At 38.4% G+C, this 27,537-nt stretch overlaps 1 protein-coding gene across 49 annotated transcripts in view; it reads left to right on the plus strand.

Moving 5' to 3' along the window:
• Window positions 1-27,537, plus strand: part of ASPH (aspartate beta-hydroxylase) — a 222,749-nt gene that overhangs the window by 70,016 nt on the left and 125,196 nt on the right. For 7 of the 49 annotated variants that reach the window (XM_055286260.2, XM_055286263.2, XM_055286267.2 and 4 more), the window contains 9 exons: window positions 611-703; window positions 3,152-3,226; window positions 9,679-9,711; window positions 10,318-10,374; window positions 10,914-10,961; window positions 11,427-11,459; window positions 15,939-15,980; window positions 16,299-16,355; window positions 21,116-21,160. The exons of 2 other annotated variants lie outside the window; for them this stretch is intronic. In XM_055286260.2, coding sequence (XP_055142235.1) covers window positions 611-703; window positions 3,152-3,226; window positions 9,679-9,711; window positions 10,318-10,374; window positions 10,914-10,961; window positions 11,427-11,459; window positions 15,939-15,980; window positions 16,299-16,355; window positions 21,116-21,160 — 483 coding nt within the window. Of the gene's footprint in view, window positions 1-610; window positions 704-3,151; window positions 3,227-7,428; window positions 7,552-9,678; window positions 9,712-10,317; window positions 10,375-10,913; window positions 10,962-11,426; window positions 11,460-15,938; window positions 15,981-16,298; window positions 16,356-21,115; window positions 21,161-27,537 lie in introns of all 49 variants that reach the window. 40 more of the 49 variants (XM_055286256.2, XM_063643279.1, XM_055286300.2 and 37 more) reach the window with 21 other exon arrangements.

Below are 27,537 nucleotides of genomic sequence, written 5' to 3' on the forward strand. Positions count from 1 at the left end.
TTTCATGTTAACATACCCTGCTGTCTTATTTTTCTTAGGACTTGTAAAAGGGAGAAGAACTTTTAAATTTTCATGTATTTTAGCTGTTATAGAATAATATGATTGATTACTTGTAGGGGTTTCCTTTAGAAGATAATAGTTATGTATGATTTCTTTTTCTTTTTAACTGTTTTTCAGGTAGAATAAATAATTATATAAGTGAAAACATTGAGTGTACCTGAATAACAGAAAGTTCAAGTGCATCTTAGTTGCCTCATTGCTGAATTCAAACTGCAGGGCTTAGGAATTAATCGCTTATGAACACAAAAAGAGCTTGAACTCATATTGAACTTTTGGCAGGTTTAGACATGACCATTTTAGAGATTCATGAACATTTAAACGATGATTTTGTTTTAATTTGAAGTGAAAAGTTAACTAAGACAGAAATATATTCAAGGCTCATGTGAAGTTGAAGAGCAAACTATTTTCCTACCTCACTTTTTAGGCATACAATTTTAGAAACTATTAATTACCTGCACTATTAACTGTTTGAAAATATTATTTTTCCTGATTTAATGTGACAGAAAACCCCACAAAAACTCAAGTTAACTTTGTGAATAAAAAAATGCAGGACTTAAAGAGAGATCTACTTCAGAGCCAGCAGTCCCGCCAGAAGAGGCTGAGCCACACGCTGAGCCCGAGGAGCTGGTTCCTGTGGAGGCAGGTAAGCTTGTCCTCATCCTCGAGTCTCGCCCAGGTGTGCCAGAGCCTGACAGGTATCCCCATTTACAGAATCAGATTTTACCTGGAATTTGTTTCACATCCTTTACAGAATGATTAACTACTTTTTTTCTCTTCTGAAATTATGTAGTATTTTTCTAGTAGAAATTGGCACAGGATAATATTAATTTTTAAGATCAGCTCTAAGGCAGACAGTTGTTCTTTGTCCAAAACCACACATTTAGGAACATCATGAACTGCATGTTGTTTCTTGATTCCAATTCCAGCACTACTGTACTATATTACCTTGAAAGTAAAAATACACACAATTCTACACTAGTGTTATCATTTGTCACGTGATTTAATAGAGTAGATCTAGTGGTTTCTCAGTCTTTTTTGTATGAGGGTCTCCTGTTTATTTTAAAAGACTTCCCACACCTCCCTGTGGTCATCTATGGAGCCTGTTTTGTGTCTACATGGGTTCATAAATCAAGCATCTCTGTAGTTATCCCAAAGCCTATGACTATAGGCAGGAAAATCGTGAAATTTTTTAATAAGTTAGTAAATTTAATACAGTCTCTAAGTCTCTGGTTTTCTTATGCCACCTATTGGAAATTAAAGGAATGACACTACATATTTACTGAAAACTTAAGGACTGAATCCAAATGGTACTTTGGCTGATTTTTTAACTGTGTGCTGAGGAATAATATTTGATATTTTTTTCCTTTAAGGCCAACATGTTGCTCTGAATTTTGTTATTTGTTGAATTTTTAATCCTAGGACAATGTATTCTCTCTCATTCCTGTAGAATTGCTATGATCATACCATAGCTCCAGAACAGACAATAACTTTTAAAAAGTTTTATAGTGTGTGTTTGGATTTAACACCTCAAATTTTACTTTGTACTGAAATAAAACCGCTCTTGACCCCCACATTTCTTTTTTCTGCCACCTAATCCCTCTCCCCTCTACAATAGCCACGATTTTGAAAGAAGAATCCACAATTACTTTTTTACCTTATTTTTCATGCTTTTTTTTAACCCATTACACTCCGGCTACTGCATCTTCCAATCCCCTCCAGCGGAGAGGAGGAGTATTTGCAAAATTATGGAAAGCTGAAATGGTATGGAGTCCTCACTAAGTTCAAAGCCAGTGCTGGTAGCAGATGATTCTGGAGCAGTGTGTGAGGACTCAGTTGTGGAGGTATTATATTCTGCTCCTAGGAACTGAGACTTTCACCAGTTTGGGCAAAGATAGCCATTAAAAAGTGAGCAGAGTGCACCACCCTCCACTTCTAGTAACTCAAATTATGTTCTCTTTGGATGGTGATTTCAGCAGTTATGAAGCTGGGAATCCAGTTAGGAAGCTGTATTAGGCTTTGTGAGAGAGGATGGCGATTGGCAGACTGTATAATAGCACAAGACTACATATATAAATTGCTTGTGAAATATAAACATTTATTAAAAATAGGCATTTTTATGCTTTGGAAATGATTTTGTAGTGTGATTGGCATAGTAGATATTACGTTTAAACTCTTTTTCTTCCTGAAGTCTAAATTAACTTACTCTGTTTTTTGTCATGGAAGATTAGCTCTTTGACACAACTGATGTCACTGCCATTATCTCACATGACAGCATTTATGATACTAAGTGTAGTGCTACTTTTATTCACTGAACATAGATTATATTTATTAGAGAACTTATAACAGTATCAATATAGTTATAGCTTCTTGTACATTGTGTGATGTTGCAGTTAAATCTGATAATCTGATAAGCACCACAGTGTTTTTGGAATGTCATCATTTATGTTCACTTTTGTAATTCAATTTATTTGAATTTATGGATCTCAATGTCAGATGTGGTTCTCCAAAGCTGAAAGGATTGTCAGTTACAATGTAAGGTTTTCTACTGACACTTCCTGACAAACCTGAGTGAGAGCAGTCAGCTACCTCTGAGTACTCAGTCCTCCCACCTGCAGGAGTGCCCTTTCTCCTCTCAGGGAAGATAGGTAATGGTTGACCAGATACTTCAATCCGTATTGACCTTGTCTTCCACATTTCTGTCTTTATTTCCACCTATTTCCCTTTATGAAAGCTTTATTCTTCCCACTTTATTTTATCATTATTGTGAATTTTATTAATTAGAAACAAGTCATTTTGCTTTTAATAAGGTTCTTTTTTAAAATACAGATCTGAGCCTGAGTTTTCTTTCTTTAAAAATCTTACTGAAAGTCTTTTAATGCTTAAGTCTGTTGACAGAATAAAACAAATTTTACATATCTACCATGTTTGCCAACACAGAACAAAAAAATATAAGCTGACAGAGAAGGAATGCATAGTTGCTTAGTCAAATATGTTCATTTTAATGTGTATGCACCAATGTCATATTTGAGTGTTAGGAGTCCATGTTAATGTTTGAGCTTTTCTACTTAGCTATGTTTTGCGATTATTTTAGACCCCCAGAATATCGAAGATGAAGCAAAAGAACAAATTCAGTCCCTTCTCCATGAAATGGTACACGCAGAACATGGTATGAATTAAAATCTGCTCTTTGTTTTGAGTTACTAAAATAACAGTTATGTAAAATGACTTGGACATTTGTTTTAAAATTTAAAGGTTAATTGGGTGTTTGTGTTTTTTAAAAAGTTTTTGAATTCAAACTTAGAGAACAGATGTTATTTTTGAAATAGCACTAAACTTACTTTATTCCACTTCACCGTGGAGGAACTCACTGCATACATCTAAGAGAGAACTGGTGGGAATAAATGAGAATGAACAGATTGAAAACAGTGATCCATCAGGAACAGAAGGGGAGGGCGGAGAGGAGGAAAGTGGAACACAGGCCCACGGTCGGGCTCATCCAGGTGTTGTCCTCCACCTCGATTTTGCTTCATGGTTGGCTGGTCACCACAACAAAAACGAAGACACTTTTAATTACATAGGTTGCACTAAGCAGACAGAAAAAAAAAGTGAGAATAGAAAACATTTTCCCAGTACTTAAATTTAAAAATTTTTCATGGGGAGCTCTGTGTAGAGGATACTAAGTAATAATCCAGGAACTAACGTTTTAAGGTTTTATAAGGCTGCTTCTTGAGGCATCCCTTGATAAAAACAGAGATCGTGATCTCAAAACGTTAACTCATGAAGGGATTGTGGAGTGGGCAGGATGCTCTGGAATCCTGATTCTCCTGATGATTTGGTGTGATCCAAGGGTGGCCTAAAGCAAAATAAAATTACGTTTCTTAAAAACAAACAATGCCCTATAGTTTAAACTGTTTTTTGCCAGTGGATACTAGGGGTGTAGAAGCCTGTACGCTTTTATTTCTAGCTTCTTTGCAGCCTAGAAAGCCACTCATTGGCCGGTATGAGCAAGTGCAGGCTTCCCCTTCCTCAAGCCTTCCTTCCCCACTGCACCCCAACTTTAACAGAAGGAAAATCCAGTCTAAATGAATAAGTGACTTAAATATAATGGTGTAAGTGCTGTCATGGTAATAAAACACGGGATGCTCTTTAGGTCTTACTCAGAAGGGGGATCAGAAGAGGCTGGTGTAGACCTTCGCCAGGCCAGTGCTGGTGATGAGTGTTTTAAGCAGAAGGCATATCCCAGAGACAGGAGAGGACCTGAAAGTAGTTCAGAATGGCTGGCACATGGAATATGTAGGTGGAGAGTCATGAGAAAAAGGGTATTTTTTACTTGATTCTAAGAGTAACTGAAGTCGTTGGGGAAGGTATTTAGGAGTGTTGTGCCTTCTGTCTGTAGCATGAAAAATGCATGGGGGGGATGCAAGAGTGCAGCTGGGAGATGAGATGGAGGTTGTGCAGGTAACAGTGATTCAGGATGGTAGCAAACTTGCCTCAGCCAAAGGAGGGGGTGGAGAGAAATAGACCCCTAAGATGTTTAGGCGGTGGGGGGTGGGCAGGCAGCCAAAAGAGGGAAGTAGTCAAGTCTAGCACCGTGTCCTGGCCACAGCCTCCTTCTTGGACTTGTTCTTTTCTTTAATAACATTTAGAAAATCACATTTATGGCCCATGGCTATAAATATTCTTTGTATGTTGATGACTTTTAAATACATAGCTGCAGCCCTGATTGCTCATCTAAACTCCAGGTTTACCTAACTGCATGCTTGGCATCTCCATTTGGATGTCTTATGGGTGTTTCAGACTTAAAGCATGCCTGCCACAGAACTGATGATTCTTCCCACACCCCATAGCCCCTCCTCACCCCAGTTCTCCCCAGATTGCTTATGCTAGTCTTTTATATTTTAGTTAATGGTCCTCCTACCCTCTTAGTTGCTTAACTTGAAAACTCGAGAGTTTTCTTTGATTTTTCTTCTTCCCTCACATCTAATCCATCAGCAAATCCTGTCAGCATTGCCCCAGCACTGATTTTGGCTCTCTAGGGCCTCAGTGTGACCGTGGCTTCTTGCCATGACGGTTGCAGTAGCACAGTAGCATCCAGCTGGGTCTCCCTGTTTCCATACTTGCTCCTCTATAACCTGTGCTTAATGTGGCCCAGCCAGTTGTGCCTTGTCTGATCCCAGCCTCTTTTTCCCCTTCAGTGACTTTTCTCTAGCCCAGCTGACCTCTCTTTTCCTTGTAATTGCCAAGCCTATCACTGCTTTGGCACCCCTGCACTTGGTATATCTTTTGCTGCGGTGTGTTGCCCAGCCCTACCCAATCATGTCTCTCAGACTGAACATAACCTCCCTGCCCTCATCATGGTGCATTCACAACTGGATTCAGGTCCTGCATCTGCCATTGATTAGCCATGTGGCTTTAGCACAGTTTTTCAAGTTCTTCATCTTTCAAAGTAGGATACCAGTACCTACCTCACAGGGAGGATATAACAGCTGCAGAGGGCTTGGCCACTCCTAGAGTCTCATGACCCCTTAGGAAATTTTTCATGATAGGCTGTCACTGAGCAGTGGAGACTCAAAGATAGTGTTCAATGTTAGACTGGTTTCGCTACAGAAAACAGGAATACTTCCACTGAACAACCGCATATGAAAGCTAAATCCTGCTAGTGTAAAAATCATCAGATTTCACTGGATAGAATGAAAGCAGAATAAAGAAAGAGGAATATGATAAAAATAAAAAGAGAAGTAAAATTTGTAACAGAAATTCAAATTGGTGATTTGTTGAATAGCAGAAAATCTGAAATGAGGAAAAACAGTATTGCAAGCTATGAGGAGAAGACAGAAAACAAATAGCATCAACATAAATAGGCCTGCCTGATTCACTAACACCCGAGGGTATTGCCTTGCCACACTAAAGGGAGAGTAACTAAGGAAGGCTTCTTGCAGTCTGGGCTGGGGTTGTGGGGCAGGGGGATTCAGTAGCAGTACAAATGACAATGTTGTTATTACTGTAATAATGATGATAACGACACCTAAATACTTAGAGCCAGGCATTTTTCTAAGTGTTTTAATCTTCACAACAATGTTACAAATAGATATTATTCCCATTTTATGGGAGGGAAATCTGTGGCACAGGGTAGTTAAGTAATTTGCCCACAGTCACCCAGCTGGTATGGAAGAGGCTGAATCTACAGCCATGCATTCCAGACCCCATACTCCTCCTAATCCCTGAGCTGCACTGCAAAGCCAAGTCCTGCCCATTCACTTTCTTTAGAGTATTATACACAGGAGATACTCTGCTGGAAGCCAGGTCAAGTTACATTGGGATGCAATACCCAGTCTTAACCATGTTGCAGTGGAATAATGTAACATGTCCAACCTCTACACAAAAGAAGCAGAGCAGTTCAATATATCATAGAAGTTAATCACAGAAGAGAAAGTGGGCATCTTTGCATAACTTAAAGCCTAATAGGAACATTTGAATGCATAGTGTGATTCGGGTAAACCTGTGACCTAGCATATAATTTATTTTTATTTATTTTTTATTTTATTTAATTAATTAATTAATTAATTTATTTTGAGACAGAGTCTCACTGTGTCACCCAGGCTGAAGTGCAGTGGCACCATCTTGGCTAACTGCAACTTCTGCCTCTCAGGTTCAAGCGATTCTCCTGCCTCAGCCTCCCAAGTAGCTGGGACTATAGGCACGTGCCACCATGCCTGACTAATTTTCGTATTTTTAGTAGAGATGGGGTTTTACCATGTTGGCCAGGCTGGTCTTGAACTCCTGACCTCAAGTGATCTGCCTGCCTCAGCCTCCCAAAGTGCTGGAATTACAGGTGTGAGCTGCCATGCCCGGCCCTAGCATATAATTTAGATAGGTGGCTAGTCACTCTTTGCTATAGAATATTTGAATAGTCATTTAAAGTTGTTACCTGGAATTCTGTGTCAATTCCGAGGAAAAGGCCATAGAAGCCTTTTCTCTGACCTGAGGATAATTGAAGAGGCAAATATATTAGTAATAATTATGAATTCATTTATTCATTCATCAAATATTTATTGAGTGCTTCCTATAGCTAGACATGGCCCTAGGTGACTGAGAATATATAATGAATAAAATATATAAGCTTCCTGTCCTGATGTACAACATCCTAATGAGAGGAAACCTGTCCCCCACCACATATACTTAGGCAGATTAGCACTTGGCCAGAGGAAGAAAATAGCTGTGGAGTGGACAATGGTGTCTTCAGCGGCCGAAAGGAGGGGCAAGGGAAGCCCCAGCAGCAGGAGCAGGTGTGTGGCGGCCCTTCACAAGGGGCTTTCGTGTCTCAGTTGTATGTTGCCAGTCTCACTTTGTTCATTGTCATAATTAAAGGAGAAGACTTGCAACAAGAAGATGGACCCACAGGAGAACCACAACAAGAGGATGATGAGTTTCTTATGGCGACTGATGTAGATGATAGATTTGAGACCCTGGAACCTGAAGTATCTCATGAAGGTAGAACACTTTTTTTTTTTTAAGTTTCAGGATAAAATATAATCAATGACTTATAATTACTGAAGTTTTTCTTAAACCCCTTTAAAACTAATATTTAACTTTTGCTTAGATTTTTAAAAGTTGAAGCTTAAAGCTTCAATTAAAGTGAATTTTGTCTTAAAATAGATATCTTGATTTTGGTTCAAAGCACTTTTCAAGGAAACTGAGAATATACAAATTTCTTATAAATAGTAAGTCAAATACTTCAGGAAACTAGTTTTACTATATTCTTCTGCTTAGGGTGCTATTTGTTAAATAAAATTCAAACAACCAATGAAATATTGGACTTGATAATCTATCACAGGCTCATGTTCTTACATGAACTCTGTAATTACAGTGAGGAAAACACAATTCTTAGCTTCTCTACCAGGCGTTAGCAAACATTTTTTTATAAATAGCCAGAGAGTAAATATTTCAGGTTTCCCAGATCATACAGACTCTGTTCAGCTACTCAACTCTGCCATCAGAGCATAAAAGCAGCCTTCGATAGTTCTTAAGTGGGTCAGTGTGGCTGTTTTTTATACAACTTATTTATAAAACCCTACCCAACATGGCTGGTAAGTGCAGCGGCTTGAACACAGTTCACTCCAGCCTTGACCTCCCAGGCTCAAGCAATCCTCTCACCTCAGCCTCTCAAGTAGCTGGACCCACAGGCATATGCTACCATGCCCTGCCAATTTTTAAATTTTTTATAGTGGCAAGGTCTCCTTACATTGCCCAAGCTGGTCTCAAACTCCTGGCCTCAAGCAATTTTCCTGCCTCAGCTTCCCAAAGTGTTGGGATTACAGGCATGAGCCATTGTGTGTCCAGTTAGTAAACATTTTTTAAAAGCATAAAAATAATGAAAAGTAGTTTATCTACTTTTCACAATACTAAATATTGGAAAATTACTTTAGAAGCAGGTAGCTTCTACTTTATGAGTACATGTATTTCCAAAAACATACCCATGCCTATTGTTTAGAATAGGAAATGTACTTTCCCATAAAAATATGGGATGGTTTGGTTTTCAAAAGAATTGTATATAATGCATAATTTTCTGTGAAAAATACAAGCACACCATCCTTTTGAACATCTATATGATTGATTTTTGCTGCATTACACATTGAAAATAGGCACTTATAGACTAGCTTCAGAACTTTATGCCTTTAGTAATCATTTATGTCATGATTTCTTTGGGACAGTGTTTCTAATTTCTGGGTAGGGATACTGATAAAATGATTTCCACATATCCTGGTTGCTTCTTCTCTCCAGTCTTAGGCCTAAATGGCTCAGTAAGATTGACAGTTGCTCAGAATTTTTCTATTTACATGCCGCTTATACAACAAATTTCAGTTAAGATGTTCAAATAAACAGAAGCATGAGGAATTTGATATTCTTAAAGTTAGGAGTCACAGATTGGGAGTAGGAAGAAACACTTCTAAGAAGTTCACAAATTGCAGAAACCTTACTTTCTGATCTAATCTTTAATTAGGACATAGATGCAGTTTGAACTTAAAAGTTGGTTGTTAAAAGTCTTCAGAAAATAAAAATATTTATTCTTTATATATGCATTAAATAAAATTAACAAGGTCATAAGTGTGGTGACACGATGGCAGCTCTTTTGCTATCTGGGGTGTATGGGTTAAGTATTCAACACATTTACCCTTCAGCTCCCTAAGGGTATAAAGCCTCTTCCACTGTTTTTCTGTGTTGCCATCCATAGTTGCTGTACTTTCGCTCTAGGAAATGGTAGGACAGGTCCAGGAAATAGCACATCTAGTGGGTTGTGAAGTGGATTAGAAATGAACAGCTTTCCTGGTCTGGCCTGTGTCACTGTGTCACTCTAAGTTGTCTTCTGTCTTTAGTCCAGGGGGTGGTGGTTGTCAGCCTTGTGGGGATGAGTGGATTGAGAAGGACAATGTGGGAGACATCCCACAGTGTAGTTCTAGTGAAATATAAAGGTGTTAAGCAGACTTTTAATTGATAGTCCCATTTTTTAATTTTTTAAATAAAATTAATGATAAGCATAGTTTCAGAGTACATATACAGGATATATACATACCATTTTATAAAAGCAGCAAATATCAATCTAATATATATTTTTTTCAGAAACCGAGGATAGTTACCATGTGGAAGAGACAGGTGAGATTTTAATTTAATTCTGTTCTTTCTTAATTAGAGTGAGTCTTCCTTTAAAAGGGCATTATAAAGTACATAATATCTATTATTAATGATATATTTAAATTAATATATGCAAGATATGCAATTAATAATTTTATATCTTATAATTTATGATATTTCTTTGTGAATATACTTTTTTGTGTTTTGATGCCTATTTCCTGAGGATAAATTATCAGTAGGATTACTAGTTCAAAAGATACAATTGAATTGCATGTTTTGTACCTTTCAATTACAAAGTCAACGAAAGGTCTAAATCATGTTTTGTCACATGCCAGCACCCTTAAAGGGCATGGCCACAGGAGGCGGACGCATCATCTGTCAGCACTTCACTGTTTTGCGGTTTGAGTGTGAACCAATTGATGGCAGGCCCCCCTTATTCATCTTTGCATTTGGCATTTAACACACTTAATACCTATTTGTTTCAGGAGTGAACATGTTTGAATATCATTATGACTTGATTTTGCATTTCTATCATAACTAGAAATAGTGTCTTTCTGTTTTCGAATATTACATGTATTCCTTATTTGAGACGTAGTTGTAATTTCCTAATTATTCCCTACTTTACAGTTTCACCAGACTATAATCAGGATATGGAAGAGATGACGTCTGAGCAGGAAAATCCAGGTTTGTAAATGTTAAAGTTATTGATACGTGTTTTCTGATTGAGGCAGTGGCCAAGGCATTTTATTCCAGGGTTAACAATTGTGATTCAACACAGAGGTCCCTGTGTGGTATTTATAATCACTTTCGATTGGTCAGATATTTATAGAAGTGTCTGAATATAGTTTAATACTACATGGAGGGATGAGTGAAAAAGGAGACATATGGAGGGGTGAGAGAAAAAGGAGACGTATTTTTCAAACCATCTTTGAGACTTTGGTCTTTGTAGGTAGGGTGCTGGAAACAATATTTGAAAATTGAAGGGGGCAGTATGATGTAATATAAAGTCAGGCTGGCTATAAATCCCAGTTCTTCTCTTTCCTATCTTTGTGACTTAGGCATCAAATTGTGGAACGTTATTCAGCTTAAATTTTATTAAATGATAATGAAAACATCTATCTGGCAAAGTTGTGAAGATAATTAATTTATGAATCTCCTAGAATGCTGTCTGGCAACGTGTTTGGTTTTTTCCTGTTTGGCAAAGGTGTGTTTTTGTTTTTTAGATTCCAGTGAACCAGTAGTAGAAGATGAAAGATTGCACCATGATACAGGTATTAGATGAGCATTTTCGTTAGATTTAACATATCACCATAGATTTTTCAATCACATGCTGTGTTTACATGGTGATTTTTCTTTTAAAGGCATCAAAGAAGTAATTTTGACATCTAATGCATGACATTTTGTTTTATAACAAAGTTAGACTGTTATAAGAATATCAGGCTTTCATATTTCACCTCATCGACTAACTGTTCCATAACAAAACAGGATGTCAAATTTTAATACCGTTTTTGTGTATCAAATTCCTCTGTGCCAATTTGAGAAATTTTAATGAAAATAATTTACATGCCTTTTAATTGCTTTTGGGCAGAGGCATTTATTATTGACTGTGCAGACATTAATATTTGAAGGAGTAGAGTTCTGTGTTTATGATTAAGTAGTTTTTTGTTTTAACTGAACAATTTTATAGAATGACTCAGTTAATACTTATTTTGCTTTTATTCTCTTTTTTTTTTCAGATGACGTAACATACCAAGTCTATGAGGAGCAAGGTTTGCAAATACTTTCTTTTTTTTTTGAGATGGGAGTTTCGCTCTTATTGCCCAGGCTGCAGTGCAGTGGCACAATTTTGGCCCACTACAACCTCTGCCTCCTGGGTTCAAGTGATTCTCCTGCCTCAGCCTCCTGAGTAGCTGGGATTACAGGCATGTGCCACCACGCCCAGCTAATTTTGTATTTTTAGTATTTTAGGGCTTATCTCGAACTCCTGACCTCAGGTGATCCTCCCGCCTTGGCCTCCCAAAGTGCTAGGATTACAGGCATGAGTCACCGTGCCAGGCCTGCAAATGCTTTCTTACCTTAAGCCACCTACTTGTTTTAAAATATACCTATAGTTTGACTATAAGATGTGGAACATTATGCTTTAAACTATAAACATTGCAACTTAAAACATCCAGCTGAATGGTAGTGTTCAAAGAATTCACTTGGGGAGACTGTTTACCCATTCCACTGCTTCTGCCATTGCCTAAATAATTTCTTAAACTCTTTACAAGTTGCCTTAGGAGGCAGTTATAGTCATTCAAGAAAACCCATCTCAGTACTTTATAGTTGTCTCTCTTTTGACTAAAATATGCATGAACAACTACTTTAGCCAGAGTTAAATTGCTCTAGCTGCTTCTACAGATGAATCCCACTCTCAAAGATGACTGATTTGTCACCCTGGGGAAGGTTAAGAAGCACTGCGTTCCAGGCTGAAAGGCAGTATGGAGAGAACAGTTGTGGCAAATTGGCGACATCAGCAGCATCTGATTCAGTTGAGGCCTGTACCTCCCTCCTCTTGTGTCCAAGCATTGCATGAACTATTGTGTTGAACTCCATGAAGTAGATTTTATTTTCCCTGCTTCCCAGAGGAAAGAAATAAGGTTCTGACATTATAAATAAGCTGCCCAAGAATGTATGACTAAGAAGTAATAGAACCAGTAATATATCCTTTTTATTCCATTATCCTCAAAGATGATTAAGTAGAAAGAGAGAAGTCAGTTGGGTATAACTTTATGTGTAAAGAAAGAAAGATGAAGAAATACATCATAATTGGGTTGGTGGATATGGAGGACTTTCTATGTTCTAGATGGTTTTAGGGCTTGGAATTCAAATATGAGTAACATAGGGTCCCTACTTTCAAGGAGTTTACAGTGTCATGATAGTGAATCACAATTGAAGAAAATTAGGAGTGTTTATAAGTATGAGTCATATTTATATGATGATTTAAGATTTGAGACCCTACCAAGTTCATCATCTATAGTGGCTATTTCTGATGGGAGATGAATGACACCATGGGAAAAATCCTAGGTTGTGTCTTTAAGATACTGATAATTTTTATGAAAAGTTAAAGAATTTGGACCTGATGTGTTCACAGGAAGATTTGGGGCCGAGGGAAGGTTGGGGAATAATTTGGTCTTGAGATTGCACTTAGATTTTCTTTCCAATCTTGAATTTGAAGGAGAAAATAGGAATTTATAAATACAAGTTGCATGTAATGATGGGATTTGAGATATTTTCCTCATTTCTACTGATCATTATAATGTTTTAAAAATATAAAGAACATGTTTGGAATGCAATTTGAAGACTAAATCTAGAGGAATTTAAAATCAAACTCGTAAGAAGTATAAAATTAGATACCACGCAAAAAGAATGTTACATGTTTTCATAGGGCAGAGTATCATAATAAATGTAATTTAAAATGTTAACCAGGGCAGTAAATATAACCCAAGGGATTGACATGATTTGATAAGCTACTTTGGATTTCTTTGCTATATAGAACATAAACTGTTTCAAACAAATAGATCTAATTGAACAGAGTATTATTCACTATATGCTAAAACAATACCTTTGTGAAAATTCAGGAGTCAGAGTAGAGAAACCAAGTAACTAACATGTAAGTGAAGCTGTAGGTAGGGTGAAAACAAAACCACATTTCAATGGGAGAATAGAATATATTCTGTATGAAACTCCCAAACCGCAGATCATACACTTTGAAAGAACTATAGCAGGAACCAGCTTCTACATCAAAGATAACCTAGAAATCATCATGCCTACATTGGACAAACCTGGGAAGTGACAGTATGGCCTTGCCATGTAATTGTCTTATTTATTCATACACTGTTTAGTGTCTTCTATCCGAAACATAGGACACTGGAGCAGTTCTAGTGAAGAACACACATGGTTCCTGTTCTCATGGATCTTATATTTTAGCAGGGGAGTAGAAATTAAACAAGCAATTTCAATGTAGTTTTCATTTCCAGTTGTGATAAGTGCTGGAAGAACAAGTACAGTGGTAACAGAATATATAATAAAGAGACCTTACCTAGTTTGTGGATGAGGCAGGGCCTTCCTGAAGTTTGAGCTGAAGGTGAGAACAATTGACAAGGCAAGGGGAAGGTGACTGGAGAGTCATATGAGGTATCTGACATGAACTTGCAAGAGTAAGGCTGAGGTGGTGAAATAGGCTGGGTTCAGAGGATGCCTGTGAACAAGGTCAAGGACATTCATCTTCGCCTTTGAGCACTGCCAAGTCAGATCTGCATTTTGAAAAGATTGATCAGTCTGGCATGCAACAAACTGGAGAGACAAGAGTCAACACAGGGAGAACAGTTAAGTTAGCTGTAATCATCCAAATTGGGTCTTTCCCTGCATCACATCTCTCTCTGTCTGAAGGAACCAAAGGAGATGAGTTTCAAGAAAGGGATGTTCAGTGGTGCCCTGTGCTACTGAGAACCATGTGAGATAAGTGCTGAAAACCTGCCCTGATCTGGCGCTGCAGTGGCCTCAATGAGTGGCTTTAGCTGGAACTGTTTCAGTGGATGGATAGGACAGAGATGATAATTTAAACCAGGGTGGTGGTGCCAATGATGGAGGAGGGAAGTGGGCAAAGTTGAGAAATGCTTAGAAGGTAAAATTGGCAGGTCTTGATGCATGGGTGTAGCTGGGGAGAGACAACAAGGTGCCAAGAGCCATATACACGCTTCTGCTTCTGCAGCCTGGTGACAGGGGGTGCTCTTTTCCTAACGTGGGAGAGACTGGAGACAAGGACGGGGCAGGGGCTTGTGAGTCCAGTTCTTTACGTGGTGATAGTGAGATTTCTTTGAGGCATCCAGGAGGAGGGATCAAATGAGCCGTTTGGTGGTGTTTGACTCTCAGAAGAGAAGTCTACTTCATGATTGTGAGTGTGGGAACCATCAGAGTAGTTATGTGGTCATCAGGACCAAGCTCTGAGATCCGTTAAGGAGAGCAGATTGAGGGAGACATGAGGTGGTTCTACGTCTGGACTTTGAAGAAAACCAGCATTTAAGTACGGCTAAGAAAGAGATGAAGTGAAAAAGAAGATTGAGAGGGAGAAACTAAAGACCAAAGGGGAGAGTATGGTCACCCTGAAGTCCAGGGGCAATGGTGTTTGGAGAAGAATGGTGTCGCTAAAAATATAACGAGGGCTGGTGAGTGTCCATCAGATCAAATGAGGCACTGGAGGGGGTCTCAGCAGGAGCCTCTTCAGGGATGGGGTCAGGGTCTGAAGACAGGTGGGAGTGAGTTGAGGGGAGAGGAGGAGATGAGCCATGAGATGTAAATGACTCTGAAGAAATTAGATTGTTGAATGGAAGAAAGAGAGGGTGATGAGAAGCAAGCTTAAGAAAGAGTGGTATTGCTTTTTTAAGTCCTTAGAAGCTTGAGCATGTTTAAATGCTGACACTGCTCAGGGCAACAGGATAAGCACACATTCACTGCTCCTTCATCTTTCACATGCCCCAAAAGGACAAAACGACCTATTAAACATTGTTCCCTGCTGTACCCCAATATTGAGAATGTCTGAAAGATAGTAGGTGCTCAATAATTTTTCTTTATTAAATGAATAAGAAAGAATAAACTTACAACCATGCTGGGAAAAAGAAGGATGTTTTCTTGTAGTGTGCCAGAAAGTTGGAGGTGTTTTGGAAGATCAGGTTGACGGAGGAAGCTATGAGCCACTGCGCCCTGGAGAGGCCTGTGTGGAGATGAGACTTCCTTGCAGCAGAGCAGAGAAGAAGCACTGAGCCTCGTGCCAGCAAATGAGGGAGGCAAGGGCAGCACGCCCTGATTAGGGTAGAGAACCCTTCATTCTCAGGGGCTGGCGGCAGAGGCGTTTGGCCCCAGGTTAGAGGTCTGAGAATTGTTTCCTAAACAAAGCAGGGAATCCGCCCATGAACACCAGGATTCAGTTGATTCCCAGGGTACAGCTTTGGCTAATTCAAAACCTCCAGCACAGACATGAAGAAAATTTTAAAGAGGTAGTAAGTGGCTGCCCTGGAATTAGAATCCAGGCCTGTTTTACCCTAGACCAAACTCTTCACCCTACTCTCTAGTCGGCTGTTTCTGAGTGGCTGAACCTTGCAGGTTCAAAGATGCATAAGGCATTGTCTCCGCCCTTGAAGCATGTTGTCAGTTTTTGTGTTACAATGAAAGTTACGGGATTTTGTTTCTTTTTTTTTTTTTTTTTTCAGCAGTATATGAACCTCCAGAAAATGAAGGGATAGAAATCACAGGTAAGTTTTTTCTGTAAGCGGATGTTTTCTGCAGGTCAGCTTTCCCTGTATTTTGTTAAAACTTTTACTTGTGGAACAAAGAATCAGTGTAGAAAAAATGCAAGACGTTTTCAAGTCAGTAAGAAAATAATTGAGTATCAAAATTAAAGTTAATATTCTAGTATAAATACTCTCCAGAAGACCCAGTTTAAAAAGAGTCAAATTTAGCAATCTGAGTGGACGCAAGTTAATTTAGGAATCTGAGTGAAGGCGAGTGAATGTAAGATGTGTCGCTGGTCAGCAACATTTAATGGATTCTGATTTTATTATTTATTTTAGAAGTAACTGCTCCCCCTGAGGATAATCCTGTAGAAGATTCACAGGTAATTGTAGAAGGTAAGTTAAATTTACAGAAGTGGTTTTACCTTCCGTATGAGAATTATGTTTGTTTATTCAATTATTTATTGACTATTTCCTACTTGCTGCCTATACAGTGCTTAGGAGCTAGGAGTACAAGAGCGAAGAAAAGAGAGAGTCCTCTTTTCACTGGGGCTGGCATTCCAGTGGCCAAACAGATAATAAATAAAGGAATGAAGCTGATGAGAAGTACAATGATAGTGATAAAAATAGGCTACTGTAACAGCAAACAATTGATGAGGGCGTGGAGGGCTACCCTGAGTAGCAGCAGGTTACCACCCCTGAGGGGTGATCTGGTGATAAGGGCATAGCTATGGGCAGAGACGGGTTGAAAGATGGGGCTTTATGTCGTGACTCACCTGGGAAAACAAAACAATTTTTTTTTTTTTTTTCTGGTGTCGGAGAACTGAAGGGATGGTTTCTGAAAAACAAAAATAATTGCATGTATTAAACAGTGGCACTTCAATAGAACTTAGATTTCTGGGGACAGTTGTGGGGTGGGGAGGGGGGGAGGGATAGCATTAGGAGATATACCTAATGCTAAATGACGAGTTAATGGGTGCAGCACACCAACATGGCACATGGATACATATGTAACAAACCTGCACATTGTGCACATGTACCCTAAAACTTAAAGTATAATAATAATAAAATAAAAATAAAATTTTAAAAAAATCTAAAAAAAGAACTTAGATTTAAATATAGTTCTTAGTTAGCAGTTTACAGAGTTGTTTCACATATATTATTTCAGTTGCTCCTCGTAGTAGACACTGAGAAACAGGGAGCGCAGAGATCTTTGTACTTATTTTGCAAATGAAGACCTGAAGCTGGAGTGAGGTCAGGTGACTGGCTAGCCCTAGGTTTCATAGCTGTAAGTGACCAAGGAGATATTCGACCCAGGACTAGGATCTGTGGGTGACTCTGTGTGGGGGTGTGAAGGTGTGAGGGAATAGGGGTGTCTGCTTTAACAACCATAAGTTGCCAGGGGGAGCATGTAACAGGGAGAATTTTGCTCTTACAATTACTCTTTTTTGTTTTGTTTTGTTTTTTTGAGACGGAGTCTCGCTCTGTCGCCCAGGCTGGAGTACAGTGGCGCAATTTCGGCTCACTGCAAGCTCCGCCTCCCGGGTTCACGCCATTCTCCTGCCTCAGCCTCTCCGAGTAGCTGGGACTACAGGCGCCCGCCACAACGCCTGGCTAATTTTTTGTATCTTTAGTAGAGACGGGGTTTCACCGTGGTCTCGATTCCTGACCTCGTGATCTGCCCGCCTCGGCCTCCCAAAGTGCTGGGATAACAAGCGTGAGCCACCGCGCCCGGCCAATTACTCTTAAAATTTATTTAGGAGTAGCTAATTGTTAACCTTTCAGTTAAATGTTACTGCTTTTGAGCTTGGTTAGGCAGAATGGAAAATGGAATGGTGCAGTTGACTGAAATGGGGGGAGATAGGTATAAGGGAATGGGGGAGGCTAAAATTGCTCTCTGTGTCCGCTTAGCTGCGGCAAGAGACCTCTGTACAGGCACTGTGGGCCCTTGTGTAAAGGTAGGATCCATCTCTGTGTGGCAAGGCTGGATTGAGTTGGGATTTTTTCCCACCTTGTGTTACTCAGTTCTCTGTGAGGGATATTAATGTTCTGAAGAATATTACTGAGTCTGTATGTTTATTTGGTGAGAATCAGAAGATAGAAACCCATAGTCTCTGGGCAGAACTTTCTCCAACCTACCCCACATACTGTTTATAGAAAAGAACTACACAATTTCATCCTACCTTTCTTGGTTTAGAAGTAGTTTTTTCCTAAGACTTTTCAGTATTTTGATATGTCGATAGAGGACGTAGCAGAGGCTGCTAAGGGAGTTTCCTGTCCTGGGCAGTGAGGCACCCGGCTATGCACCTGCCGCCCATCCTGCAGCTTCTGTGCTGCGCTCCTGTAGTGCCTGAGTGGACAGTGAGGGGAGCTCATCTCTCGCAGCAACCAACCTCATTTTCCCTGTCTCCTCTTGTCTTGGCCATTTGTATCAATATATGCTTGGATTCCCAGACCAGAAACATGGAACTCGTTTTTGAGTCCTCTCTCCCTCTGTCTCTATAACTAATCCCAAGACCTGTTAATAGACTCCCTAAACATTTCTCAAATCCATTTTTTTCTCCATAGCTCTTGTACAGCCCCTTGTCTGGCTTAGCCCTTTCTCATCTTCCTAGATAATAGCAGTAGTCTGCTAGCTAGACATCTTGACTCTGTTCTTGTCCCCTTCAAATCCATCTTTCACATGCTGTTAGGATGATCTGTCCAAAAGTATAGCTCTCATTGTATCAGCCCTGTGTTTAAACCCTTCTGTTATTCTCCATCTGTCTCAGTAAAGTTACTTTCAGTTGCAGATAATGGAAAATGAAACTCAAACTGGCTTAAGCAATAAAGAGATAGGTACAGATCAGTCAGGGCCTTGCAAGGCCTACTAAGGCTTTTTGGATTATATTCTAGGCACGGTGTGAATTACGAAAATTCTTAAACAAGATATAGCATAATCTGATTTCTGTTTTAGATGTGAAAGTGAATTACTTTCACTAGATTGAATGGAGCAAGAATGGAAGCAGAGCAAAACACCCTGTTAGGAAAATATTGTGTACTAATCCAGGGAAGTGATCGTGGTAGCCTAAAATAAGATCATGGCAGTGGGAATGGAGGGGAAAGTGTTGAACTTGAGATATGTTTTAGAATTAAAATTAATTGACCTTCCTGATGGTTGTGAAGCAAAGATGAGGAATAAAGGGGGCTTTGTTTTGGTTTCAGTAACTATTAGATGATGGGGCCATTTATAGAGAAGAAAACTATTAATAGAATGTATTAGGTTGGTGCAAAAGTAATAGCAAAACCCACAATTACTTTTGCACCAACCTTATAGAAGAAACTGGTTTAGGGGAGAAAATAAAAGGCCCCAGATCAGACATTTTAACCCTGGGAGTTATGTGAGCTATCCAAGTGAAAGTATCAAGTGGGGGGTTGGATATGCCAACCTGAGCTAGTTGGGTGAGTTTTAAGATGAATATAAACATTTGGGAGCCATTGTCGTGGAGATGGTATTAAATCCCTGGAAACTGATGTGATCATTTTGGAAGCAAATGGAGAGACGATAGAGAGGCATGCCCAGAACTGAGCTCTAAGAATCCAATATTGTGAGGCTGGGTGGAAGGTGAACAGCCATTGTGTGAGGAGGAAAGCCAGTGGAGAAGAGAAGTAGAGAAGGGAAAATGGGAATATGTTGCATGTTGTTGTTGAGTGGCCCAGGAATTTCAGGACTGAGAAGTATCAGTTGCATTTGGCCACATAGAGATTGTGAGTGATCTTACCAAAAGCCATATGAGTAAATGAGGGGAAGAGAAAGCCATGCAGAAGGAAGTGGGTTCAAAAAGACCTGGAATAAGGAAAAGTAGGCTATAAAATATGTAACCCAGATGTAACCCAGATTGTGCTGATAGAATTAATTCACTGTTTACCTTTTAGAAATCATGTTATTACATCATATACCAGAAGAAATTTCATATAAGTTTGTTGAATGTATATTTTTTGTAATAAATTTAGATGAAAATTTAACTTGCAATAATAAGGCTTTCTTAGTATAACATCAGTGATGGAAATAACGAAAGCAGCAACTAATACTTTATGATGTATAATATTTTGACCCTAGAATAACAAAAGTAAAAGAAATTCTGAGAAAAATATTGGCAAAGTTGATAAAGTGTTAATATGTCTCCAAATAATTAAGAACAAAATAAACAGGCAAACCTATTAAAAGCCAGTCACAACATAGCTATTCAATAGTCACTTTACTGCTGTTATAAGAAGAAAATATTGCCAGACACTAACAGTGGTTAGTGGGAACGGGTGTGATTTTCGTTGCCGTTTTCAATTACTTTTATGTGAAATATTTCCAAATATTCTGTTTTGAGCATGTATCATTTTTATAATTAGAAGCAAATTAATGCAAGAAGAAAAATTATTAAAATAGCTTCATAAATGTTTTGTGTTTTAGAAAATGCTGTTAAAAAAATATTTCTTTTGGCCAAAGATTGTTAACAATTCTTAAGGACCAAAAAGAATGTTGATATAATCTTATCTCTAGGTCAAGGTAACGTTAAATAGGTTGCTAGGTTTGAAGATACTAATATGCGATGTAATTTCATACAGCAAATCAGATCACTATGTCTTTAAATCTCTGGGTGGGGACATCTACCATCTCCTTAATTGTAACTGGGTTGAAGCAACCAAGGAAAAAGACAGAATATTAAACATTCACATCCACATCTTTGACTAGTCTTAGAATATATTATCTGGAATATTAGTTTTCTAAAACAACTTCATGAAGGACAGTGTTTGATGTTAAAGAAGAAACAAGATACTTTAAGTGTCTTTCCACAGCTCTTTTATCAAATCTGTTGCAAAATTGTGGTGAAAGCATAGGTTTTAGTACATAGCTCCTTGGCTAGGCAGTGGAGTTTGAGGTTAGTCAGGCAGGTACTATAAAACCTACTGTGCTGAACCGTTGAGAAATACACAACATTTTGCTAAGTTGTAGCTGATCGTTCTTTGTTGTGAGGGTATAAAAGCCTAGTGTTTTTATTATAATTTCAATTGAATTTTTTCAAAGTCTATGAAAAGTATCATCATTACTTAAATCTGGCAATGCATATTTTAAACACTGATCAGCAGTATGTAACAGATTATAACTTTATTATTTATTTTAGAAGTAAGCATTTTTCCTGTGGAAGAACAACAGGAAGTACCACCAGGTATGACATTTTGTATGTTGTATTTTCCTCTTTTGTTATTCTTATAAATCCTGTTAATATTACCAATGGCTTTATAATGAATCTATGAAGGATAAAAATTTTGAGAGAGATTAACTGTACCTGAATTTAAAATTTTTCTATGGTTTGATCAGTTCAAAGTAATGGAAAATACACGTCAGATTCAGTGCAGTACATATCTGCTGAGCTAGAATTTGAGGAGCATTAATGATCATATGATTTTGCCATTAGAGTGGAAGTTAGAGTTTTTTTGTTTTCCTCTTTGATTGACAGGCTATTTGATGGAGGATGTGGAATCAGAATTGCCTTAGGATGAAAGTTGAATAGTGTATAAATTGTGACATTACTCCTCTTCCTCCCCATTCACCATCTCTCCTGAGAGCATCTTTAGTGCTTTGTAACAGTCCAGGCTGCCCAGTGCTTGTCAGTGCCCCAGGGTGTTTCCTTTTAGTTCACTGCATTACACACTTTTCCCTGTTTTTTCCTACTTTCCTCCACCTGACCCCTCTTGTCACCAGTTAATATAAAGAATGGGAACAGCATTTCCACCAAAGCCCGTGCTTTCAAATGCATTTTAGAGATGACATAAACTATATCTGCAACCAGAAGTGAATTTATAAACCTCCTGTTCTCATAGTGGGAAAGAATGTTCTATCAGAGAGGATTTGGAAGATCCTACCTCTTTCCCAAGTGTATTTCTTCTCATTTCTGCATTTTATTTTTGTGTCATATTTATTTGTTCAACCTTTACTTATATTTTCTACATTTTAACATGAATTTTGTAGCAGTGATGGGCATTCCTATTACTGATTTTGGTAGAAATAATTGTGCCTGCCAAAATTTATTAAATACTAAATTTCAATTTTCTTTCTTTAATAATAAAAAAAGGATAAAATAATCAAAGAATATATTTAGTTATATATGGGATGCCTTAGGTTTTGATAGTTGTCCTGCCATGTACATTAATAATAATTATCTGCAGAAACAAGTATTTGATTAGGAGAATGGAATTGTTGGTATTATAATATGAATGAGAAAAGCAGTCCATGGAGAGAAATTGACCTTTTACATGATGACTACCAGGCAGTGTGTATTTGTGTTTAAAATACTTGGACAGGGCAAGGGCAGCTGATATTTATGTCCTTCTGCTGGTTTCCTTTTCATTTTTGAATAATGCTTCACATAGTACCCTGTTTCTATCAAAGAGGCAGGACCAGTTACAGAATTAGCATTTTGATGACTATTCCATGCCTTAACAGAAAATTATTTTATATTCCTAAAAATACTGTTTCTATAACATTAATATATTTCTAGTTATAGTTCATATTTTTAAATATTGATCTAATTTTTGTGAAGATAATATTTTTCAGACCAAAAATTTCTATACTTTTAACATTTTATGACTCAACCCAATAGTTTATTTGGAATGTAAATATGAAACACCAAGTGTCTGAGGTGATGGAATAAGGTGATTTTTTTAGATTTTTAAGAACCAAGGCACATACAAATGAAGATTTGATTAATATGCATAATTCCCGACCTATAATAAGCTCCCAATAAGTGGTGGCTATGACTATCATTTAGTAATTAATTAGCCTGATCTTAGAGGTAGATCAAGATATACCTCTGTGATGGATGTGAGGGCCATCTGGCTGTGACATCTGTCACCCCATTGATCGCCAGGATTGATTCAACTGATCTGGCTGGCCAGGCAGGTGTCCCCTTCCTCCCTCTCCACTCCATGCACATCCCTCCCAAAGCTGCATGCTCAGTTGAAGAGGTCGACCATCCCTGATAGAGGAGGACCGGTCTTCGGTCAAGGGTATATGAGTAGCTGTGCTCCCCTGCTGGAACCTCCAAACAAGATCAAGAAAAGCTACATTCTGGCCGGGCGCGGTGGCTCACGCTTGTAATCCAGCACTTTGGGAGGCGGGCAGATCACGAGGTCAGGAGATCGAGACCACGGTGAAACCCCGTCTCTACTAAAAATACAAAAAATTAGCCGGGCGTGTTGGCGGGCGCCTGTAGTCCCAGCTACTTGGAGAGGCTGAGGCAGGAGAATGGCGTGAACCCGGGAGGCGGAGCTTGATTTTTCTGATATTACAGAACCGAGATTGCGCCACTGCACTCCAGCCTGGGCGACAGAGCAAGACTCCATCTCAAAAAAAAAAAAAAAAAAAAGAAAAGCTACATTCTGAAAGACCTCATGGAGAAGTTGTAACCTGTAACTTGGTATCATAAAAATTTGAATGATCCACTGCATTGTTGTAGTTTGACCCTGTCAGAAGAGGATGTAAGGCTGAGAGTCAGCAGTACAGTCATGTGTCACTTAATGACAGGGATACAGACTGAGAATGTGTCAGGTGATTTTGTCCACGTATGAACATCATAGAGTAGCCTACTACATATCTAGGCTATATGGTACAGCATATTGCTTCTAGACTACAAACCTGTACAGCAAATTACTGTACTGAATACTGTAGGCAGTTATAGTGCAAGGGTAAATATTCGTGTATGAAAACATACCTAAACATAGACAAAGTATGGTAAAAATATGGTATACAAGATTAAATAAAAAGATATACCTGTATAAGGTACTTCATGAGTAGAGCTTACAGGACTGGAATTTGCTCTAAGTGAATCAGCAAGTGAGTGGTGAGTGAATGTGAAAGCCTAGGACATTACTGTACCCTACTGTAGATTTTATAAACACTGTACACTTGGGCTACACTAAATTTATTAAAAGTTTTCTTTAATAATTAACCTTGGTTTACTGTAATTTTTTTAAATTTGTAAACCTAATTTTTAAAAACGTTTTGATGATTTTGTAATAAAAATTAGTTTAAAACACAAACATATCATATAGCCATACAAAAATATTTTTATATCCTTATTTTATAAGCATTTTTATTTTCAATTTTTTTAACTTTTTAAACTTTTTTGTAAAAAACTAAGACACAGACATGTTAGCTTAGGCCTGCAGGATCATCAGTATCACTGTCTTCCACTGCCACGTCTTGTCCCACTGAAAGGTCTTCATGTGTAATAACAGGCATAGAGTTGTCATCTCCTATGATAACAATGACTTCTTCTGGATACCTCCTGAAGGACCTGCCTGAGGCTGTTTTACAGTTAGCTTTTTTTTTAACAAGTAAGAATATAGTCTAAAAGAACCATAAAAGTATAGGAGTGTAAAACCATTAACAGTCCTTTATTATCATTGTCATATATTATGTATTGTGCATAATTGTGTGTGCTGTGCTTTAATACAGCTGGCAGTGCAGTAGATTTGTTTACACCAGCATCACCACACACATGAGTAATGTGTTGTGCTGGGACGTTATGAAAGCTAAGATGCATCTAGACAATAGAATTTTCATTATCAAATGGGACCACCATCATATATTTGATCTATCCAAAACATTGCTACGTGACACGTGACTGTATTTTTAACCATTGCACTTGGTTTTCGTATTTTCTATAAGTCTTAAGTCTTACTCTTAGTCCTACTGCATATTACAATTTTTTTATTATTCACTTGTGCAATCTTCATAAATCTATATTTGTGGTATTTTTGCACAGTCTAATTTTGCATCTGATTGCAGGAACACTAATTATAGGGTCTACCTCCTTGCCATTTTTCAATCTTTAAAATTCTTTTATTCAGTGGAAGACTCAAACTGAGGACTTCTGCAAAGTGCTGGATATTAGTTCACTTTTTCTTTTCCCTTGGAACCTAATTGATGATTGATTTACCTTCCCTGATTATCCTAATACTAAGTTATACAGTCTTAATATAGCTTATCAAAATTCATAATAATGTAGCTATCAATGTGCTAATCCCAAGGGGCATTATCACCATTGCCTCCATCTAAAGTAGGGAACAGTGAATTTCATGTTTATTAAGCATTATGTTGGTGCTCTTCTAAGCACGTTCTGTGGATTGACCTTTAATAGTTCTAAGACCCCAAGAGATAGATATGCCATTATCTCCATTTACAGATGAGAACACTGAGGCACAGCAAGGCCAAGTAACCTTCCCCAGGTCACAGAGCTGACAAGTGGTAGAAATAGGATTGATCCTTGCATTCTGGCTCCAGAGCCCACACTGTCAGCTGCCATTTTTCAAAGGATTTTAAATAAATGAAGACCTGACAGCTGAGAGATTTGAGAGCTGTTTTGGTGTGGTAAAATCAGATGTGTTACATATTCTTCAGCATCTTTCTCTTAATCTGCATTAGTTCATCACATAGGCCTCAGGAATGTTGAAGGTTGAGTTATGATGTATAGTAGAAAAGTAAGTTGTCCAATAGTTTGCATTCTGCCTTCTTTCTTGCATATTTATAAATTTATAAGTGCTGTGCAGGTGGATTCTTGGCGATCATGTGGAAGCTTAAGCTTAAGATTTGATTTTTCTGATATTACAGGCCAATCACTTTGGATATTAGATTTTTAAGATTGATTTTGGAATTTCTCATCCATTAGCAGGTTTTCACTTTTCTCCTTAAACTCATATTTTTACTTGAAATCATACAGCATATTTGTAGCAATATGACAGCATAAATATACACAACACAAATGGAATGACTTATGAAGGAATTACTCGTGAAAGCTCTTTGGAGTAAAATTACCTCTCAAACAATACTTTAGGTCATATGACTGAGTCTTTTAACTATTTTTCTGTTATACCCTGCCAGAACAGAATTTTAAAAGTTAGTTTATGTTTTGTGTAATCATGTTCTTCAGAATGGAGGTACGTGAGCATCATGGTTTCTGGGTAATTCTGCTGCTCATCTCTTTGAAAATGGAGATACCACTTGCAGCTTATCCCACTGCTCAGTAGTCTAGCACTGGTAATGGTTTCACTCCATTGCATCCATCCAGAACTTTCACTCAGGCCTCCCCATTACCCAGCATTTTTTAACATTGATCAATAAGGCCTATAACCAGTTTTAGGCTAGCAACACCAGAGGTCTGGGGCAAGGGTGGAAATTGACTTTATATTCTTAGTAGCTAATATTCCGTGAGTGCTTTATATATATATATTGTTGTTATTGATCATCTATTCAAAAAATATATATTGAGCAACTGTTGTGGTATAGGCTCTGTGCTGGCCAGTGAAGATACATGATTGACAATGTTGTGCTGGCTTGGTTCACAGTGCTGTGGGTACATGGTGGAGTAAAATAAGTACAATTAATTTCTCAGAGCTGTGCACAGCAACACACAGAAGGAGAGATAACTCACCCAGCTTCAGAGGGGTGGGACAGAGAATGAGGTTAGCCTCCCAGATGTCCTTGTGCTAGTTTTAGCTGTTTTGAGGTGTTGATAAAAGCTCCAGGAGCTGGCAGGAGGAGAGCAGAGGAAGCTAGAGCTTACAAAGCACAAAGGCCATGATAGCATGCCAGACGGGTGAAAGAGGACAAGGGAAATGTAAGCAAGTGTCTCTTCTCAGAGGATCTTATATACTATGTTTAAAAGTGTTGTTCTGCTGGGCACAGTGGTTCACGCCTGTAATGTCAGTACTTTGGGGTACCAAGGTGGGAGGATTGCTTGAGCTCAGGAGTTTGAGACCAGCCTGGGCAACACAGTGAGACCCCATCTCTAAAAAAAAAAAAAAAAATAGCCAGGCTTGGTGTCACGTGCCTGTAGTCCCAGCTACTCAGAAGGCTGAGGTAGAAGGATTCCTTGAGTCCAGGAGGTCAAAGCTGCAGTAGGCTATGATTGCACCACTGCACTCTAGCCTGGGTGACAGAGTGAGACCCTGTCTCAAAAAAAAAAAAAAAAAAAAGTTTGGCTCTTTGCCTAAAAATGACAAGAAGCCACTGAAAAAATCCAAGCAGAGGAGTCACATGATTGAATCTCAATTTGAAAAGTTAATCCAGCAAGGAGGTAGAGACTAGTAAGAAGCAGCTACCATAGGCTAAGCCAAAAATGGTGGGAGCTTGGCTGCAGTAGAATGAATGGAAAGGTGCCTGATTTCATGGAAACTGGAGCTGGAAATAATTTGATGGGAGAGGGAGAGGAGTCCAGGTTCCTACATTTCTGGCTTGAGTCCTTGTGAATGAATGGCAGAATGTTAATGGAGATAGAGAAGGCAGGAGGAAATGGAGAGTAGCAGAAGAGATGATGGTCCTGGTTTTGGAGATGTTGGATTTGCACCATAACCACTTCTGAATGGGGTCTTCAGACATTTATTGGAATTGTTCAAAATTGCAGTAGAACTTTTAGTTTATTTGCCTTTTTATAAATACTCATTGTTATACTTTGAACAACTTTCCATTTTCCCAAGGTACTTCTGAAGTGTATCTTCCTCTCAAATCAAAGTCCAGAAAATTGTTGAATGCCAAGAGAATTTA

Source organism: Symphalangus syndactylus, chromosome 7 (genome assembly GCF_028878055.3).
Source record: "Symphalangus syndactylus isolate Jambi chromosome 7, NHGRI_mSymSyn1-v2.1_pri, whole genome shotgun sequence".
Taxonomy (NCBI): Eukaryota; Metazoa; Chordata; class Mammalia; order Primates; family Hylobatidae; genus Symphalangus; species Symphalangus syndactylus.